This window comes from Gekko japonicus, unplaced genomic scaffold, assembly GCF_001447785.1.
Source record: "Gekko japonicus isolate JY-2015 unplaced genomic scaffold, Gekko_japonicus_V1.1 scaffold5638, whole genome shotgun sequence".
NCBI classification, from domain to species: domain Eukaryota; kingdom Metazoa; phylum Chordata; class Lepidosauria; order Squamata; family Gekkonidae; genus Gekko; species Gekko japonicus.
The window spans coordinates 26832-46495 of record NW_015164379.1 but is presented as its reverse complement, the minus strand read 5'-3'; the positions used below and the strand labels follow the sequence as shown (position 1 = coordinate 46495).

Below are 19664 nucleotides of genomic sequence, written 5' to 3'. Positions count from 1 at the left end.
TTTTTCTACGAAATGACCCCTGCAGACCCAGCCACCCCAGGAGACTTCGGATCCCAAATGTGTCACCTGTCTTGGGTGATGGCAAACAAATCTTCCTCTTCCTCTTCCACAAACAGGCTCTTCTTGTTGACGGCAACAGCAGCCTTCGTCGCTTCCTTTCTTTGGCTGCCTTCGGAAGCAGATTTGACGGTGGCCGCAGGATTCCAGTGGTCCTGAAAACAAAGAAATAAGTCCTGCCATTATTGCCTTTCAGACTGCGTATCACTTTCCTCAGATTCACAAGGCAAGGGGCGTGGTAGCCCTATATGCATATATTCATTGCAAGACTCCTAGGATTCCCTCCCTAGGAAGAGGCAGGAAAAGGAAAGAAGCCGGTCTGATCCAAGGCTGAACGGCTTCTTGCCACACTGTCAGAGAGGGAAGCGTAAGAACATCAGAAGAGTCCCGCTGGGTCAGACCAATGGCTCCATCTAGTCCACCATCCTGTCTCACAGAGTGGCCAGCCAGTTCCTCTGGAGAACCAACAAGAAGGCATAGAGGCTGAGGTCTTCAGAAGAACATCTAAAGAGTTCTGCTGGATCAGACCAATGGTCCATCTAGTCCACCATCCTGTCTCACACAGTGGCCAGCCAGTTCCTCTGGAGAACCAACAAGAAGGCATAGAGGCTGAGGTCTTCAGAAGAACATCTAAAGAGTTCTGCTGGATCAGCCCAGTGGTCCATCTAGTCCAGCATCCTGTCTCACACAGTGGCCAGCCAGTTCTGCTGGAGGACCAACAAGAAGGCATAGAGGCCGAGGTCTTCAGAAGACCACCAAAAAAGCTCTGCTGGATCAGACCAAAAGTTTATCTAGTCTACCATCCTGTCTCACACAGTGGCCCACAAGTTCCTCTGGATTGTCAGCAACAGGGCCGAGACATTCTCCTGATGTTACCTCCTGGCTCTGGGATTCAGAGGCTTAGTGTCTCTGAATGTGGAGTCTCCCTGTGGCACATGCATGATGAGAAAACAAGAAGAAAAGAATGGTATCCCTTGAGCAGGGCATTTGGCTGCTTCTTTCACAGAAAGGTTACCCATCTCCCATCAAAGGCCTCAGAACTAAGAAAGGGCAAAGGATGAAGCAATGGCCATAAAAATGCACCCAAGACTCCTTGGGCAAGCTCAACCGTCAGCAGGGCAGATATGGGAAGCTAGGTAGCCCCCCACCACCACCACCACCCTGTCCTACACAGTGACCTCTGTCCATAGCAAAGCAGTGTTGCTAACCCAGACATGACCACTGCATTCCCCGGCACCTCAGGAGAAAGATTTCTGAGAGAAGAAGAGATTGGATTTATACCCCGCCCTTCACTACCCGACGGTGTCTCAGAACGGCTTACAAGCTCCATCCCCTTCCCCTCCCCACAACAGACACCCTGTGAGGCAGGTGGGGCTGAGAGAGCTCTGAGAGAACTGTCCTTGAGAGAACAGCTCTGAGAGAACTACGGCTTGCCCAAGGTCATCCAGCAGGTACAAGTGGAGGAGTGGGGAATCAAACCCGGTTCTCCCATATTAGAGTCCGCGCACTTAACCACCACACCATCTCAGCATCTCTGAAGCACAGCAAACTGAAACGTGTGTCTGGCACACGCCGGCTCCAACACCAAACGACTTTAAGCGGAGAGAGCAAAAAACCAGGCCTGAAATGACACCTGCTTCAGCTAGCTGAGAACAGCAAAGCCAGCCATTCATCCATTTGTCACTTTCGGACTTTGTACCTCTTCATCGCTGCTGAAGAGCAGGCGGGACGCTTTCTCCGGAGGCGGTTTGGACGCTTGCGCCTTCACGGGCAAAGACCCAAAGAGTTCCTGAAAGGCACGGAGAGAAGAATTCATTTTGCCATGACACTCGGCAATGTGGGTTTTGTGGGGAAACGGGCATTGGAATATTTTCCAAATTAAAGAGCATCAAAAAAAGGAGGCAAAAGCACACCATGTACGAGCCTGGGCCATGTACAAGCACCCAGGTATGTCCGTGCTTCGTACCCTGTGTTTGGCCCGCCCTAACATGATGACTGGCATCACAACAGCTCTGACAACTAGACAGAGACTATACACGGGGTGGGAAATTTTCCAATGAAAAATACCGTATAGAAGAATCTTTTGGGAAATCTTCTGCCCCATATCACTGACAAAGCAATTACATATACTAGCTTCCTTGTCACCCCCCCCACACACACACGCACAAACACACACCCAAATTGAACGACACATAAGGCAACCATAGGAGGAGGATGAACTCAGTTTGAGGGCAATGGTACCTTTAAGACCACGGCCATCAAACTGTATAAGCTTTTGTGTGCAAGCACACTTCTTCAGATACAGGACTTGCACACAGAAGCTTATGTTGTTGTTCAGTCGCACAGTTGAGTCCGACTCTTCGCAACCCCATGGACCAGATCACGCCAGGCCTTCCGGTCTTCCGCCGTCCTCTGAAGTTGGCTCAATTTCATGTTCGTTCCATCTATGACACTGTCTAACCATCTCATCCTGTGCCATCCCCGTCTTCTTTGACCTTCAATCTTTCCCAGCATCAGGGTCTTCTCCAGTGAGTGCTCCCTTCTCATTGGGTGGCCAAAGAAGCTTATACCCTGAATTAAACTTTTGTTTGTCTTAAAGGTGCCACCGGACTCAAACTTTGTTCTGCTCTATATGGGGTTCCCTTTAAAAAAGGACCACAAACTCCAAAAGGCAGCAGCTTGGGGACAGATGAGGGACCCCCTGGAACAAGCACATTCAACCGGCTTTATATCGAAAGCACTGGCACCCGGCTTGCCTCCAGGTCCAACTCAACAAGCTTGTTCTTGACCTCGGGAGCTGGGTCAGAAGTACCTGGAGGACCACCCTCGACCACGTCGACTTCCTAGAGTCCTCCGACCAGCTGCGGAAACCTACCCTGGCACAAGTATGGCTAGCAGACAGTCAAGGGGGACCATGCTTGAGGCATGCTTGTCCGCAGACTCTAGACTTTCCTGCCTTGAAGGGGGGGGGATTTGTCATCATCGGCCTTCTGACGTCCGTTAGAAACAAATATATTTCAGAAGGCTTTTGACGGGGTTCATTTGAAGACACAAAGCTGCCTTGTACTCAATCAGACCCTTCGTCCGTCAAGGTCAATATAGTCTACTCGGGTTGCGGTCGCACGCGCAAGATAACATGGGAGGGAAGCGAGGCTATTTGCTCCGTTGGAATTTGACCTGCAGTGGCATGATCATACAGTCCCTGGGAGCTGCGGGGGCAGCCCGCCACTGTGTGATCAGACGCAACCGCAGGTGAACTGGGGTTGGGGTTTTTTGCCGCATGTTTCTGGTGCGCTTCAACGGGGGATCGATGATTCGCATCTCCGCACTGAGTGCTCCCTACACAGTGTGTGATGATGTGCATATTGAAACAGGGGGAAAAACAACAGCATGGAGTCGGGATGGCCCGATCAGACCATCCCGATGCCATGGGAGTGCGCTGGCGCGATCACACAGGAAAAAGCCCATTCCTGGCCCATAGCAAACCCGTTTGCTACCGGACTTCCCCTAGTGTCTGTACAGGATTATGCCCTCAGGCCAGTCCAGGGATGAAGGGAATCCTGTACTTTTTTCAGTACTTTACACAACACAAAAGTAAAAAAAAAGTTACTTAACTTATGTAAGTAACTTTTTTACTTTTGTGTTGTGTAAAAAAGTAGTAAAAACTACTACTAGTAGTAGTTAGTAGTAGTAAAAACTACTAGTAAAAAGTAGTAGTAAAAACTACTACTACTACTACTAACTTTCTACTTTTTACTCCGCTTCTGTGGCGGACCAAAACGGGTTGCCGACAGGTGCGGGACGCCTCCCAGATGTTTCCGTCTGATCGCACCCTTAAAATCCACCTGGCCCTCGCGCCTATGGCGGGGCTCATTCTGCATGCGATGGCGCCCTCAGACTGGTAGTGGCTCTCCAAGGTCTCAGGCAGAGGTCTTACACCTTCTCACCGGAGATGCCCGGTATTGAACCTGGGACCGCCTGCATGGCAAGCAGCGGCTCTACCATTGAGTCATGCCGCCGCCACCATCATTACGCCATCATCATTATGTCACCATCGTCACCATCTTTCTATCTACGCCCCCCTCATTAGTCCCGCCAATTGACCATCTTCAGAGCGGGAACTATTGGGGGTGCGAGACGTGCCTGGCAGAGGTCAGCGCTGTATGGACGTATATTGTTGCTGCCATATTTATTGTTATAACTGTGGCTTGGTTGCTAATAATTTTAGAATCCCATCTGGAACTTTTATAGTTAAATAATTTTGGAGCACCGTTAAGTAAATTTTAGTGGAACTGTATCTATTGTATTTTATATTATTCTGCACTGTTTTAATGTTTTAACTTGGGCATTCGTGCCCCTTGTGAGCCGCCCTGAGCCTTCGGGGAGGGCGGGGTATAAATTTAAAAATAAATAAATAAATAAATGCCCCCTCCTCTCCTTGCTGACTCGGTTCCGGTAACGCTGCCCGAGGTTTTAACCCCTGGAGCAATTCTCTCTGACGAAAAGTCTCGTGGCGGTGAGGAGGCCAGGTAGCAGACCTGGCACTGAGTCCGTCCAAGTGAAGCAAAGCTCTCCCGCCATTCTGGCCCGGCGAGTCAGCGGGGGCCCCAAAGAAGCTCTCAGCAAAGGGGAAGGGGGAATGGCGCAGCCACAAACCACTTTCCTCTGCAACTCTTCCAGGGGGCACACAAACGCTCAGGACCGAGGCATCCCCTTACGTGGAAGGGAAACCCGCCCTCTTACGGTATACACCCCCAAAAAAGGTGCTGCTGGACTCAGAATCTAGCGCTGGCTGCTTTCCGGCATCCCTCACCTCTTCGTCTTCGTCCTCAAACAGAGAAAGCGGTGCTTTGGTGGTACCTTTGCTGGGTAAGCCCGAGCTTTTGGAAGACTGGCTGGCAGAAAACAGGTCCTGCGGCATGCAAAGAAATCGGTTACTAATTTCCAAGGAGCGTTTCCCTTTATTTAAAAGGTAAAGGTTCCCTTGCTCGAAAGCCAGTCGAATCCGGCTCTAGGGTTGCGGTGCTCATCTCCGTTTCAAAGCCGAAGAGCCAGCGCTGTCCGAAGATGTTACCGCGGTCATGTGGCCGGCATGACTAAACACCAAGGCGCACAGAATGCTGTTACCTTCCCACCGAAGAGGTACCTATTGATCTACTTGCAATTTCTTGCTTTCGAACTGCTAGGTTGGCAGGAGCTGGAACTAGAGACGGGAGCTCACTCCGTCATGCGGCACACTCGGGTCTCGAACTGCTGAACTACCGACCTTCCACAGCCTGCAGTTCAGCGTCTTAACCACTTGAGCCACCGCAGCTCCCTTTATTCAGGTAAAGGTTTCCCTTGCTTGAAAGCCAGTCGAGTCCGACTCTAGGGTTGTGGTGCTCATCTCCGTTTCCAAGCCGAAGAGCCAGCGCTGTCCGAAGACGTTTCGCTGGAGGCTTGGGGGGGGGAATTGACAAGGGTTTACTCCTTTACTCCATTTAAGCCCTACCTTCCTCCCCAGTGGGACCCCCCAAGCTTCCAAGACTCATCTCCCCATACGCAGTAGTCACGCAGTCTCAGCCTAAGCTTAACTCTCAGGATGGTTCCCTGAGAGGTCGCTTAGACCGAGACTGTGTGACCGGCCCAAGGTAAATGGGCAAGCTTACGTGGCAGGGTGTAGATTCGAACTTGGGTCTCGCAGATCTTAGTCCAGCCCTCGAACCACTACATCACGCTGGCTCTTGAGTTTCTTCCTCAGACCTCCTACCCTTCCCGAAACACACCGGGGGATCAAAAGGGTTCCCATTCCCACCCTCCATCGCTGCTGTGTGCGTCTGTGCTGTCAGACTACTAGTCTGACTGCATCACACATTAGACCTCTTCTGCTACTGGACCGCGTTGCTTTATAACTCCACAATCTGCCTGGAGTCTCACCCAGAACGGCGGACTGGACTGGAGGGATAAAGCACGATGCTAAACCAGAACAGGAATTAAAACCAATTTTTAATGGTTTGCCTCCTGGATAAGAGTCTTTAATTTCCCTCAATGTGGATAATATGAAGGTACTAACAACATGAGCAAGATATAACAAGTTACTCATAACTTACTCATACGTTACTCATACGGACTGAACTGGAGGGATAAAACACACTGCTAAACCAGAACAGGAATTAAAACCAATTTTTAATGGTTTGCCTCCCAGATAAAAGTCTTTAATTTCCCTCAATGTGGATAATACGAAGGTACTAACAACATGAGCAAGATATAACAAGTTACTCATAACTTACTCATAAGTTACTCATACGGACTGAACTGGAGGGATAAAACACACTGCTAAACCAGATCAGGAATTAAAACCAATTTTTAATGGTTTGCCCCCTGGATAAGAGTCTTTAATTTCCCTCAATGTGGATAATACGAAGGTACTAACAACATGAGCAAGATCGAACAAGTTATAACCACAGCTTAATTAATTAAAAATCCTCTCAACCCTCCAACCAGAACTATCTGATTTATTTAAAGCATTTCTCTCACCTTTGCAGTTCAGCATGTCCCCCCCGGGGCATATAGTCATTTACAAATAAGAAGACAACATGCAACAAAGCAGGGGTCCCCAACGTGGGGGCCACGGGTGCCATGGCAACTACCAGCACCTTTCTCGGGTGTTGTCAAGTCTTCATAGAAAATGGGTGGGGCCAGGGGGGGCTTTTGCCCAGCAAAACTTCTAATTGGCCATTGAAGATTTGATTGGCTGTGCAGATTTTTTTTAAAAAACGTTGCTTTGGTGGCAGCTGCCATCACACCACAAGGATTTTCACTGTGTGATTGGAGGTAACCTGTGGCAGCCATTTTGTGGCTGGCTTCAGCCCCTAAGAAAACCATTTTGTGGAAGCCTTCACCCCCTTAGGCAGCCGTTTTGTGGCTGGCTTCACTCCCTTAGGCAGCCGTTTTGCAGCTGGCTTCACCCTAGGGTTGCCAAGTCAAAATTTCGCCGGAGCGGAGAACTCCCCGCTGGCGGCTGGAGGGTGGCTGGAGCGCGCGCGCTGCACGCACGTCACCCGGACGTGACGTGACGATGCCAGGCACGCTGGGGGCGGGGCCACAACCATCCAAGGGAAAACCATAGTATTTTCCCTCGGATGACCGTGGTCCCACCCCCAGCATGCCCGGCGTCGTCACATCACTTCCGGGTGACGCGCACGTCGGGGTGGGGTTCCCCCCGGGGTCCGATCCGCCGCCGGCGGGGAACAGGCCTCTGGGGCGGGGGTTGGCAAGCCTACTTCACCCCCTTTGGCAGCCATTTTACAGCTGGCTTCACTCCCTAAGGCAGCCATTTTGCGGCTGGCTTCACCCCCTAAGGCAGCCATTTAGTGGCTGGGCCTGCCACACTGCTAGCACTTTATTTTGTTTGAATTTTAATATTAACATTGTATTTATTAATGTATGTGATTTTACTACGATGTTTTATGTGAATTTTACTTGTTTGTAAGCCGCCCTGAGCCGGCCTTGGTCGGGAGGGCAGGATAAAAATTTAATTAATTAATTAATTAATTCCAAGAGGGCCCACGGGCTCAAAAAGGACGGGGGACTGCTGTGTTAGATAATCAGTTAACGGGCAGTCAAAGGCCACTCGGGTTCCCGCCATAATAAAAAGCTGACTTTCAATAACCAAAAGACTCTTTTAGGACTTTAAAACATTCAGGCACAGACTCAAGACATAGCGGCTGGCTAAGAAACTGAGCAATTAAACTGTATACAGAAGTTGGTAAGCGAAGGCGATCTGGCAGAGATAACTGATCCAGTTAAAAACTCACTTCAGAATCTTCCTCATCGGAGAACAGGCTTTTGTGGTCTTTGGGAACAGTCGGCGTCGACGGCTTAAAGCTCTGAGCAGAAGGTGGCTGACTCTGAAAGGCAAGCGTAAGAGAAGTTAGAGGCCCACTGCTAAGGCAAGACATGCGGAGCAGGCTCCTGTGGAGTTACTGCTGTCCTCTGCAAAGCCCTTTTTGCCAAACAAAGGAGGTAGTGAAAGGCCAAGACTAATTCTACCCATGACTCGTGGGTTCTGCTTCTAATAGGAGACTGTAATGTGAGGGGTAAAGAGAGTGGGGAACCGCAGGGATCAGAACTTGGTCCACTGCTTTTTAACTTGTTCATTAATGATTTGGAGTTGGGAGTAAGCAGTGAAGTGGCTAAATTTGCGGATGATACGAAGTTGTTCAGGGTGGTGAAAACCAGTGAGGATTGTGAGGCACTCCAAAGGGTGGGCGAGTGGGCGTCAACATGGCAAATGGGGTTCAATGTGGCCAAGTGCAAGGTGATGCACATTGGAGCCAAAAATCCTAAATATACACGTTGATGGGGTCTGAACTGGCAGAGACTGATCAAGAGAGAGATCTTGGAGTTGTAGTAGATAACTCACTGAAAATGTCGAGACAGTGTGTGACTGCAATAAAGAAGGCCAATGCTATGCTGGGGATTATTAGGAAGGGTATTGTAAACAGATCAGCCAATATCATAATGCCCCTATATAAATCAATGGTGAGACCTCATTTGGAATACTGTGTGCAATTCTGGTCACCACACCTTAAAAAGGATATTATAGCTTTGGAAAAAGTGCAGAAAAGGGCAACTCGAATGATAAAAGGGTTGGAACACTTTCCCTATGAGGAAAGGTTAAAGCGCTTAGGGCTCTTTAGCTTGGAGAAAAGACGACTGAGGGGTGACATGATCGAGGTTTATAAGATTATGCATGGGAAAGAGCAGGTAGAGAAAGAGGTACTTTTCTCCCTTTCTCACAATACAAGAACCCGTGGGCACTCCATGAAATTGCTGAGCGGTCGGGTTAGAACGGATAAAAGGAAGTACTTCTTCACCCAAAGAGTGATTAACACTTGGAATTCACTGCCACAGGAAGTGGTGGCGGCTACAAGCATGGACGGCTTCAAAAGGGAATTAGATAAGCATATGGAGCAGAGGTCCATCAGTGGCTATTAGCCACAAGGTATAGATAGGGACTCTGGGGCAAGTGATGCTCTGTCATCTTGGTGCTTGGGGGGGTCAACAGTGGGAGGGCTTCTAATGTCCTGGCCCCACTGGTGGACCTCCTGAGGGCACCTGGTATTTCTGGCCACTGTGTGACACAGAGTGTTGGACTGGATGGGCCACTGGCCTGATCCAACATGGGCGTCTCTTAGGTTCTTATGTTCTTAGATTCCGATGAGTAGCCGTGTTGGCCTGAAGCAACAGAGCAAAGCTGCAGTCTAATGGTGTCATCTTTAAGATCAACCATGTTTTATTCTAGGTATAAGCTTCCGTGTGCATGCACCCTGCTGGATCAGATCAGTGGTTCACCTAACAAAATATCCTGTTTCCCCACATAGGGTTGCCATCTCTGGGTTGGAAAATTCCTGGAGATTTGTGGGTGGAGCCTGTGGGGGGGTACAGGGTGTGGGGAGGGCAGGCAGCCCAGGGCGGCACAGATTGCCTTGAAGCACAAGGAAAGGCAGGGTATAAATGTTCTAGTGACAGTCAGTGTTCCCTCTAAGCTGAGTCGGTGTGAGCATTTTTGTCTCCGCTCAGGAAGGACGGCTCAGGAGCGAACTAATTTTTGCAGCAGCCAAATCGCTCGCTCACAGCTTTAATGCCAGTGGCTCACAAAGTAGAATTTTTGCTCACAAGACTCCGCAGCTTAGAGGGAACATTGGTGACAGTAATAAAATAAATATAGAAAGCGGCCATTCTCTCCGGGGGAACCAATGTTGGTCATCTGGAGATCTGCTGGTGTTCTATTTGGGCCTCAATTAGTGTGATCAGGGGTCATTTCATAGAAAAAGAGGTGCAGGAGCTCATTAGACATGAACGTTGAACTTCACAACACTGTGGACCATGAGGCCAGGCCTTCCAAATCTGTCCCACTCACCATCGGCTGCTCCAGACAGCAGAGACCCCCCCCCCAAGGCACCCCGCGCATTGCCAAAGCTTCCTGACTTTCCTCCAGTATTTGGCAGCCCAGCCTAACAGCCACCGCCTCCCACCCTCTCAGCATCAACTGGCAGAGGTACTGAAGTTGAAGAACAAGACGCTTTGCCTCTTTGTGCCCACCCGAATGAGAAGGAAAACAGGGATCGAGGAGTAACCTGACTTGCAGGGTTCTTTTTGTAGCAGGAGCTCCTTTGCATATTAGCTGACACACCCCTAATGTAGCCAATCCTCCAAGAGCTTACAGTAACCCCTGTGAGAAGAGCTCTGTACGCTCTTGGAGGATTGGCTACATTAGGGGTGTGTTGCATAATATGCAAAGGAGTTCCTGCTACATTCCAGCATAAGCTTTTGGGAGTCGGAGCGGTGGCGCGGGGGATTTTTCCCTGCCTAACAATAACATCTGAACTGCCATGCTTTGATATATGATATATGTTTGCACAGAGGTTCGCTTGGTGTGAGCAACCAAGCCTCGTCCTAGCTCATCGCCTACCCAGCGATTCGAAAGCTTCGGCGAGTAGATAAATCGGGGACCACCCGTAAGGGGGTGAGCACTCCCCTCCCTCTGGGAAGGCGTAGCTGCCGAGTGCAACTTCTGAAGGCGCGGCGAGATCGAAAGAGGAAAGAGCTGTGTCGGCTTCCCTGCAGTGGAGCGAGTCGGCCAGGCGGTGGCAGTGTGTGGCTGCACAACATCAAGCCCTGACCTCATCAGCCAGCCGACGAGATGCCGTAGGAACACGACTGACCCAGCCCGCAGATGAAGCCCGGCTAGCTGCAATGTGTGTGTAATTAATGCTGCATGTTTGTCTTCCCTATCCCCACAAATATTGTTAGTCCAACTGTCTCAAGAGTAACTGTAAATCGCTCTGAGCCCGCAGGTATGTGGGAAAGAGCGATCAATAAATCGAAAGCAAAAAAAAAGAAAAAAGAGCTCACTTCATTACAGGCATTATGGGTAAGGAGTCACTTCTCTGCAACACACTGATATATGTTTGCTGAAAGATCTTGGGGTACACCCTTGCACACTAGGGCAAACGGGAACGCTAAGGCAAAACCCAGCTTCATCGAAGCAGGGGGGCTCAGGGCAATACCTTGTCTCTTGCCACGGTTCCTTTACTTCCTTCGACTTCTTGAGGGACATCCTTTACCGCCCTGCCAGCGTCCGGCTTTGCCTTGAACAGGTCTTCTTCGACGTCACCAAAGAGGTCAGCGGCAGATTTGGCTGTTTCAGGGGAAAGGCACAGAGGTTCGCTTGAGGACCAAGGCAGCAGCCACGCAAGACCGGGGCGGGGGGGTGCAAGAGGGAGAAGTACAATCAGGGGAGGTCTTCAGACCTTGCTTTTATGCTTCGTGTATTATGTTTCTACCCCTAAAAATGTAAGAACGTAAGAAGAGCCCTGCTGGATCAGACCAGCGGTCCATCTAGTCCAGCATCCTGTCTCACACAGTGGCCAAAAAAGAAAGGGAAGGAAACCTCACAGTAAATAATGACAACCAGAACAGGAACTGTGAAAGGTAGATGCTAGAGATGACGATACGTCTATCAGGGCTCTACTGGTAGTAGGAGCTCCTTTGCATATTAGGCCACACACCCTAGTGTAACCAATCCTCCAAGAGCTTACAAAGCTCTTCTTACTGGGGCTACTGTAAGCTCTTGGAGGATTGGCTACACTAGGGGTGTGTGGCCTAATATGCAAAGGAGCTCCTGCTACCAGTAGAGCCCTGCGTCTATTTTGTAGAATAAAAACGATATACTTGCATCTAGTAGTACACAATATAGTACACTGCTCAATACACAAGCTGAGGACAGGTTTACAGTAAATTCAAATAGTATTCAACAATGAAGTACTAATCAAGTTCTACAGTGAAATCCTCAACGAAGATTCTGGATATGAGCTTTGTTTCAATCAACTTCCTCGCAAGTACACGTATACTGCTAAAGTTTTCATTCATTTATCCCAGGAATCAATTTTGTAATCCTCAATCAATTTTCAAAGAGTCCAATATAATCCCATGAGATTTACAAAAATGGGCAACCAGTCACAGTGTTCAAACCAGCAACTCTGTGACCTCACTAAGCTTATATTGCGATTCTTCGTTGAGCATTTCATTGTAGAACTTGATGAATACTTCATTGTAGAGTACTATTTGAATTTATTGTAAACCTGTCGTCAATTTGTGTCTTGAGCATTGTACTATATTGTGTACTGTTGTTGTTGTTCAGTCGCACAGTCGAGTCCGACTCTTCGTGACCCCATGGACCAGATCACGCCAGGCCCTCCTGTCTTCCGCCGTCCTCTGAAGTTGGCTCAATTTCATGTTTGTTGCATCGATGACACTGTCTAACCATCTCATCCTTTGCCGTCCCCATCTTCTTTGACCTTCAATCTTTCCCAGCATCAGGGTCTTCTCCAGTGAGTGCTCCCTTCTCATTGGGTGGCCAAAGTATTTGAGCTTCAGTTTCATTATCTGGGCCTTCCAGGGAACAGTCAGGGTTGATTTCTTTTAGGATTGACTGATTTGTTCTTCTTGCAGTCCAAGGGACTCTCAAGAGTCTTCCCCAGCACCATAGTTCAAAAGAATCTATTTTTCGGCGCTTGGCCTACTTTATAGTCCAACTCTCGCAGCCATACATGACTACCGGGAATACCATTGCTTTGACCATGCGGACTTTTGTTGGCAGGGTGATGTCGTTACTTTTTATCATGCTGTTTAGGTTCGCCATCGCTTTCCTCCCAAGGAGCAGGCGTCTTTTAATTTCATGGCTGCTGTCACAGTCTGCGGTGATCTGGGATCCCAGGAACGTGAAGTCTGTCACTACTTCCACGACTTCCCCTTCTATTTGCCAAGGAGTGATGGGGCCGGATGCCATGATCTCAGTTTTTTTGATGTTGAGCTTCAAGCCCACTTTTGCGTTCTCCTCTTTGACCCTGAGCAAGAGGCTTTATGTATGTACTGTTACATACAAGTATTTCGTTTTTATTCTGCAAAACAGACATACTGTCATCTCTAGCGTCTACCTTTCACAGTTTCTATTCTGGTTATCACAGAGTGGCCGGCCAGTTCCTCCGGAGAGCCAACAACAGGGCATAGAGGCCGAGGCCTTCCCTTGGTGCTGCCTCCTGGCTCTGGGATTTAGAGGCTCAGTGCCTCTGAACGTGGACGTTTCCTTTAGTCACTATGGCTAGGAGCCATGGATAGACCACTCCGTGAATCTATCTAATCCCCATTTAAAGCTCTCTATTCCTGTGGCCATCACGACTTCTTCGGGCAGCGAATTCCACGTTTTAATCGCTCTCTGTGTAAAGAAATATTTCCTTTGCAAGGTTGTAAACGAGACAGATGCATTTAGGAAAACTTACGGCCCTTCTGAAAAGTTAAGATGGAGGGTGCGGTGGTGCAGGGGATTTTTTCCCCTGCTTAACTATAACATCTGAACTGCCAAGCTTTGGCAGTTCTAGCCCCATGCTGGTGTGAGCAACCAAGCCTTGTCCTAGCTCATCGTCTACCCAGCGATTCGAAAGCTTCGGCAAGTAGATAAATTGGGGACCACCAGTAAGAGGGTGGGCACACCGCTCCCTTCGGGAAGGTGTTAGCTGCCGAGTGTGACTTCTGAGGTGCGGCAGATCGAAAGATGAAAGAGCTGTTTTGGCTTCCCTGCAGTGGAGCGAGTCGGCCAGGCGGTGGCAGTGTGGCAGCATGACATCAAGAAGCCCTGACGTCATCAGCCAGCCAACAAGAATGCATGCCGTCGGAATACGACTGATCCAGCCCGCAGATGAAGCCCCGGCTAGCTGCAATCTGTGTGTAATTTAAAAAAAATGCTGTATGTTGTCTTCCCTATCCCCCACGAATATTGTTAGTCCAATTGTCAAAGAGTAACTGTAAATCGCTCTGAGTCCGCAGGTGTGTGGGAAAGAGCGATCAATAAATCGAAAGTATAAATATAAAAAAATAAATATAGGGTAGCTCCTAGTCAAGCGTACCCGGTCATATATCCAGATTTGCTAACGCATAACGTGTGGCCCTTTTAACAGAAATGAAATGCAGCAGAAGACTCCCCTCCCCCCCCCCCCCCTTCACCTCCAGGCCGAGAAAACCTTTCTACATTTCTTCAGGAGGGTAGCCATGTTAGTTTGTAGCTGCAGATAAAAGTTTGAGTCCAGCGGCACCTTGAAGACCAGCATGCACATAAAATGCCCAGAATAAAACTTTTTGGTTGGTCTTAGAGGTGCCCCTGGACCCAACAAAGCTGTTCCAGAAAGCAACTATCTAACTGCAAAAGGGGTGACTGGGGGCTACGGTTACGGCCGCTTTCCCCCAGTGCTCTGGCACCAAGCTGGCAAAAAGCAACTATCTAACTGCAAAAGGGGTGACTGGGGGGACACGGTTACTGCCGCTTTCCCCCAGTGCTCCGGCACCAAGCTAGGTGGACCCACACAGGACCAGAAAAGGAGACTTCTCCGAAAGAAGGGGAGGGCAAAGAATGAAGGAAACTTGACCGGAGCCGCTTACTTGAAACAGGGTCACTCCTTCTGACCTGGAAGTCATCGTCATCGAACAGGCTGACACCAGGTTGTTGTTTGGGAGTTTTCCCTGCGGCTGGTTCCGCCGCCTTCTTCTCTTCTTTCTCTGTGAGAAGTGAGGAGGGGCTAAAGACATCGGTCCCACCTGCAAAGAAAGAGGAACGTAGACTCCCAACTTTGCACTTTGCACTGGCGCTCCTACAGCGGACAATAAGTTCTGGGTTTCGTGATCAGTACTGATCAGCAAGCCCAGAATGACCCATTACCTTGCCTTGGTGAATCCCAGGATAGCTGCCTGAAGACTGTTGCTTACCCATTTCCCCCCCATCCCTTAGAGTCATGTACTTGACCCCCAATCTCCTTATCAAGGGGCTGAATAGTTCTTAAACAGGGCCACCTTCTAAGGAGGGCTGTAATTAATAAACGATTAAGTGTTGTCAAGTCACAACCGACTCATGGCGCCTTCTCACGGGTTTTCAAGGCAAGGGACATTCAGAGGTGGTTTTGCCATTTATCTGTCTCCATGTACAATCTTAAGGGCGACGGTAGCTCAATATGTAAGAACGTAAGTTCAAGACCCGAGTTGCTTTGAGTCTCAAAAGTCTGTGCCCAGAAATTCTCCTTGGTCTCGAACGTTGTACTGGAGTTAAATCCAGCTCTTCCAGGGGTCGTTTAGCTTTTGAGCCAGGGAAACCTTTATCTGTACGTTTATGATTTAGGAAAGGATGAAGGTAACTTCAGGCCAGAGACAGCCTCAAATTGCTGGACAATAACTCAGCTACGGGTCTAACGGATAAATCCCGCAGTCTGCCATTTAATAAAGTGAGCTTGGGGGTCCACATATTGACAGAGCAACAAAACCCTACACGAAAAGATCGTGCCAAATCACGGTGCACGTTAACTGCAGTTTAGAACCCAAGCCCTGTTTTGAGTTTTTAAAAATGGACGCTTATCGGAGAGGTTCAATCGTGACGCAGACGCCTGTTCCAGGACAAACTCTCCGTGCACGGAGAGGAACAAGGAGGCAACGCCCGTCACAAAAACGGCGTACCCCTGTCCAGACCGGGCTACAAAACCTGCTGCAGGAGGCAGCAAATAGCTTAAAAACCCCTATTTTATGCCAATTGTGTCTCCTAAGGAGGAGAATTTCGCCCTAGATGAGGCCCACTAGGTTAAGCATACCTGGAAGGAGAAAGACTGCACCGGCGGGAACTTTCCTCACAGCTTTTGACAACGGTTCTAAAAAGCATAAGGTAAATTAAAAGCCAATGGAGCACGCAGAATGTTTATTTCACACGAACTGAATCAGATCCCTGATCTATCAGTCAGTATTGCCCACTCACACTGGCAGCAGCTCTCCAGGGACGCAGGCTGAGGTCTTTCACATCCCCTCCTGCCTGGTCCTTTCAACTGGAGACGTCGGGGATTGAACCTGGGACCTTCTGCATGCCGAGCAGATGCTTTGCCAGTGGGCTACAGTTCAATCAGCTATCAACCAGAATGTATTTTGTACTATAATGTTAAAATGAAAGACTGTGCAGGTGACTGGATGATCAAGTCGGGGGGAAGGGGTTCATGGCCGCTGTCTCTCCCCAGCTCATTGAGTCAACGCACGGGCGGGCCATAAGAACATAAGAGAAGCCTACGTTGGATCAGGCCAATGGCCCATCCAGTCCAACACTCTGTCACACAGTGGCCAAAAATGCCAGGCGCCATCAGGAGGTCCAGCAGTGGGGCCAGGACACTAGAAGCCCTCCCACTGTTGCCCATTCCCCCCCCCCAAGCACCAAGAATACAGAGCATCCCTCGCCCCAGCCCGAGAGTTCCTATCTATACCTTGTGGCTAATAGCCACTGACGGACCTCTGCTCCATATGCTTATCTAATTCCCTCTTGAAGCCGTCAATGCCTGTAGCCACCGTCACCTCCTGTGGCTGTGAATTCCATGTGTTAATCCAATTCCAATGACCTTTATTGGCATAACTCCATGTGTGAATCACTCTTTGGGTGAAGAAGGACTTCCTTTTATCTGCTCTAACATGACTGCTCAGCAATTTCATGGAGTGCCCACGAGTTCTTGTGAGAAAGGGAGAAAAGTACCTCTTTCTCTACCTGCTCTATCCCATGCATAGTCTTATAAACCTCGATCATGTCACCCCTCATCCGTCGTTTCTCCAAGCTAAAGAGCCCCAAGCGCTTTAACCTTTCTTCATAGGGAAAGTGAAAGAGTTTCAGCCCTTTTATCATTCTAGTTGCCCTTTTCTGCACTTCTTCCAGTGCTATAATAGCCTTTTTGAGTTGTGGTGACCAGAACTGTACACAGGGTTATCTGCACAGAGCTATACAGTGTCCAACTGCTGGTCTATCAAGGTCAGTATCGTATCCTCTCCCCAAGGTCACATCACCCACAAGCCGATCCTTTTACAGGAGCTGTGGCCGGGGTACTGAACCTGGGATTTTCTGCAACCAACGCAGATCAATTGAATGTATAAAATAAACAAATAAATGTTTGGCCAATGAGGCACGGACCCACCCCAAATGAAAAGGAGGGGGAAATGGCTTTGTAAATCGGATGAAACAAAAGACCTACTAAGGCCCCGGTCACATGGGACAGGTAATGTGGGGAGGAGGTGTGGCTATTTGTGCCGCCGCAATTTAATCTGCCACTACCTGATCTGATGCTGTGGCAGCAGACCGGGGTTGTTTCCGGCGCGCTTCAACGCAGCAAGAAGAGCGCGCTGGAGCGATCAGACGGAGGAGGTCTGTCTGTGGCCCATCGGAAGTTTTTGATAGTGGAGTTCCACAGGTACCTTTTAACTCCGGATCTTCGGCTGGACGGGACAGGCTGGCTACGGGTGCGCGACGCTTGCCAGAAGTGCCCGCTTGATCACGCCCGTAAAACCAGCCCGGCATCCGTGAGTATCCCGCTGCAACTTCTGTGTGTGATCGGAGCCTAAAATTGTCTTATGTGACGAAAAGCAGTTTAACCTGCTAAAGGCTTAAACACAGGCAGGCCGATTCTACTGGGAAGCTTCCAATGAAGCTGATGGGCAGTAGGTTCAGGATGGAAAAAAGGAAATACTACTTTACACTGAGAGGGATGAAAATGTGGGATTGGCTGCTAGAGGATGTCGTGGTGGCCACAGGAATAAACAGCTTTAAAAGGGGACTAAGATTTGTGGAGGAGAGGTCTATCAGTGCCTACTAGCCATGGTGACTGATGGGAACCTCCATGTCCAGAGGCAGTCAACTTTCTCACCGTCATTTATTGGGACGCGTTCCTCTTTCTCTGCCGCATCCACCCCTTTCGGCAATTCGGCGAAGAGGTCGCTCTGGCGGGGGACAGAAAAGAGACTGTTGTGGGCGAGAGACGTTAACGGTGCGCCTGCTGCCACGCCCAAGGGCTGAGAAGGGTCAAAACCAGCATGCGGTTAATGAACGCATTTATTCACAAAATCCTGCCTCCCTGCTCTCACCAAGGGCCACCAAGGCAGTTAACAATTTGAAACATACTGGGGGGAAGATCACATCTGAAAACCGTAATAACAGCCGCTTTTCGTAAGTGAGCTTCATGATACGTGCTGAGAAATGACTTTTCCAAATCTTAATTCGGCCTCAAGGAGAACACTGTTCGGACGGCGGCTCATTTGGCTACGACCCACCTCGTGCGCAGCTAAGGCAACAGAGACATCTCCTCACACAATCTCTGGGAACTGATTGGCTACAACCCTCGCTATGCATTATGGGGATTGTAGGCTGTCTGCTTTCTACTCCAATGGGAACCGAAAGAGGCTGCCCACATCGCTCTCCCCTCCTCTGCCTTATCCAATCAATCAGTTTATTTAGCTCACATGACCAATGGTCTCAAGCACAGGATAATCTCTGCCTTATCCTAACAACGACCCCATAAAGCAGAGGTGTCGAACTTATTTGTTACGAGGGCCGGATCGGAAATAAACAGCATTCTGTCAGGCCGGGCTCCGTGTGCCATGAGATTTAATGCCACGTACCGGAGATGTTTACCACTGGCCGTGACCCACTCCCCTCCTGACTAACCATCCTTTGCTCGATAGGCGCAAGACGTTTTGCACAGCACGGGGAGCTCCCGCCTGACAGTCGAGGTGCAGCAACCAGAGGCTCTTGTGACTCTTTGAAGACGAACACGTTTTAGAAGCTTTTGGTGAGCTGGAGCATGAAGGGCAGCGTTCCACGGCCACGGGTGCGGCAGCCAAAGACGAGTGGCCAAGTGGCACCAACCAGGGGGACCCAACAGAGCCTTGCCTTAAAGAAATTGTTCTGGTCAACAGGCTTAGGGGAGGTGGGGGGGGGGGTGAGGCAGCCACACAATCCCACGCCTGCCTCTGTCAAAGTCCCAAATTCCGCGACAAGCCTGAACCAGAAGGGCAACGACGACCCTCCCCAGCACCCCCCCCAGCAGTCTTCAAGCGCTGCCTGAAAGTGGGGAGCCGCTCGGCTGGACGGGGTGGGTGGGGCCAAAGAGATCCCGCCTGCCTCGCAGGAACGGCCTGCTGTCTTCCCGGCAGCCCAGGCAGGAGCCCGGCGCGCTCTGGCTAGAGGAGGTGGCAGTGGCAGGCAGCGCATCCCAGCCGGCCGGGTGCCTTGGCCAAGGGCGGCAAGGCAGGCCCCAAGGGCAACAGGCTGTGCAGAGCTCAGGGCCAAACCAGCCCTCCTCTCACCCCTTACAGTTGCCAACTCCAGGCTGGGCAATCCCTGGAGATCTGGGGGAAGGCCCTAAGGAGGGCCCGCGTTTGGGGAAGGGAGGGACCTCAGCGGGGGGCATAATACCCTCATCTAGGCCCTTCCAGTCCACATTTGGACTGGTCTCTCACCAGTTGCTCGCAGGCCAGGTAAGAGCCTTGGGTGGGACAGATCGAGATCCGAGTGTGCCGCATGACGGGGTGAGCTCCTGTCTCTAGTTCCAGCTCCTGCCAACCTAGCAGTTCGAAAGCAAGAAATTGCAAGTAGATAAACAGGGACCGCTTCGGTGGGAAGGGAACAGCGTTCCGTGCACCTCGGTGTTTAGTCATGCCGGCCACGTGACCACGGAAACGTCTTCGGACAGCGCTGGCTCTTCGGCTTTGAAACGGAGATGAGCACC

The 19664-nt window shown here is 50.0% G+C and overlaps 1 protein-coding gene across 1 annotated transcript in view; it reads right to left on the bottom strand.

Annotated features, from left to right (window-relative positions):
• Positions 1–66: 66 nt before the first annotated feature.
• Positions 67–19664, bottom strand: part of LOC107108456 (WASH complex subunit FAM21-like) — a gene marked incomplete at its 3' end in the record, with an annotated part of 46423 nt that continues 26825 nt past the window's right edge. The window contains exons 11-18 of the mRNA XM_015408893.1: positions 17805–17877; positions 15729–15785; positions 14536–14691; positions 11112–11242; positions 7854–7946; positions 4871–4969; positions 1757–1846; positions 67–212 (exon numbers count right to left, since the gene is read on the bottom strand). Of these exons, the coding sequence (XP_015264379.1) occupies positions 67–212; positions 1757–1846; positions 4871–4969; positions 7854–7946; positions 11112–11242; positions 14536–14691; positions 15729–15785; positions 17805–17877 (845 nt within the window). The remainder of the gene's footprint in view (positions 213–1756; positions 1847–4870; positions 4970–7853; positions 7947–11111; positions 11243–14535; positions 14692–15728; positions 15786–17804; positions 17878–19664) is intronic.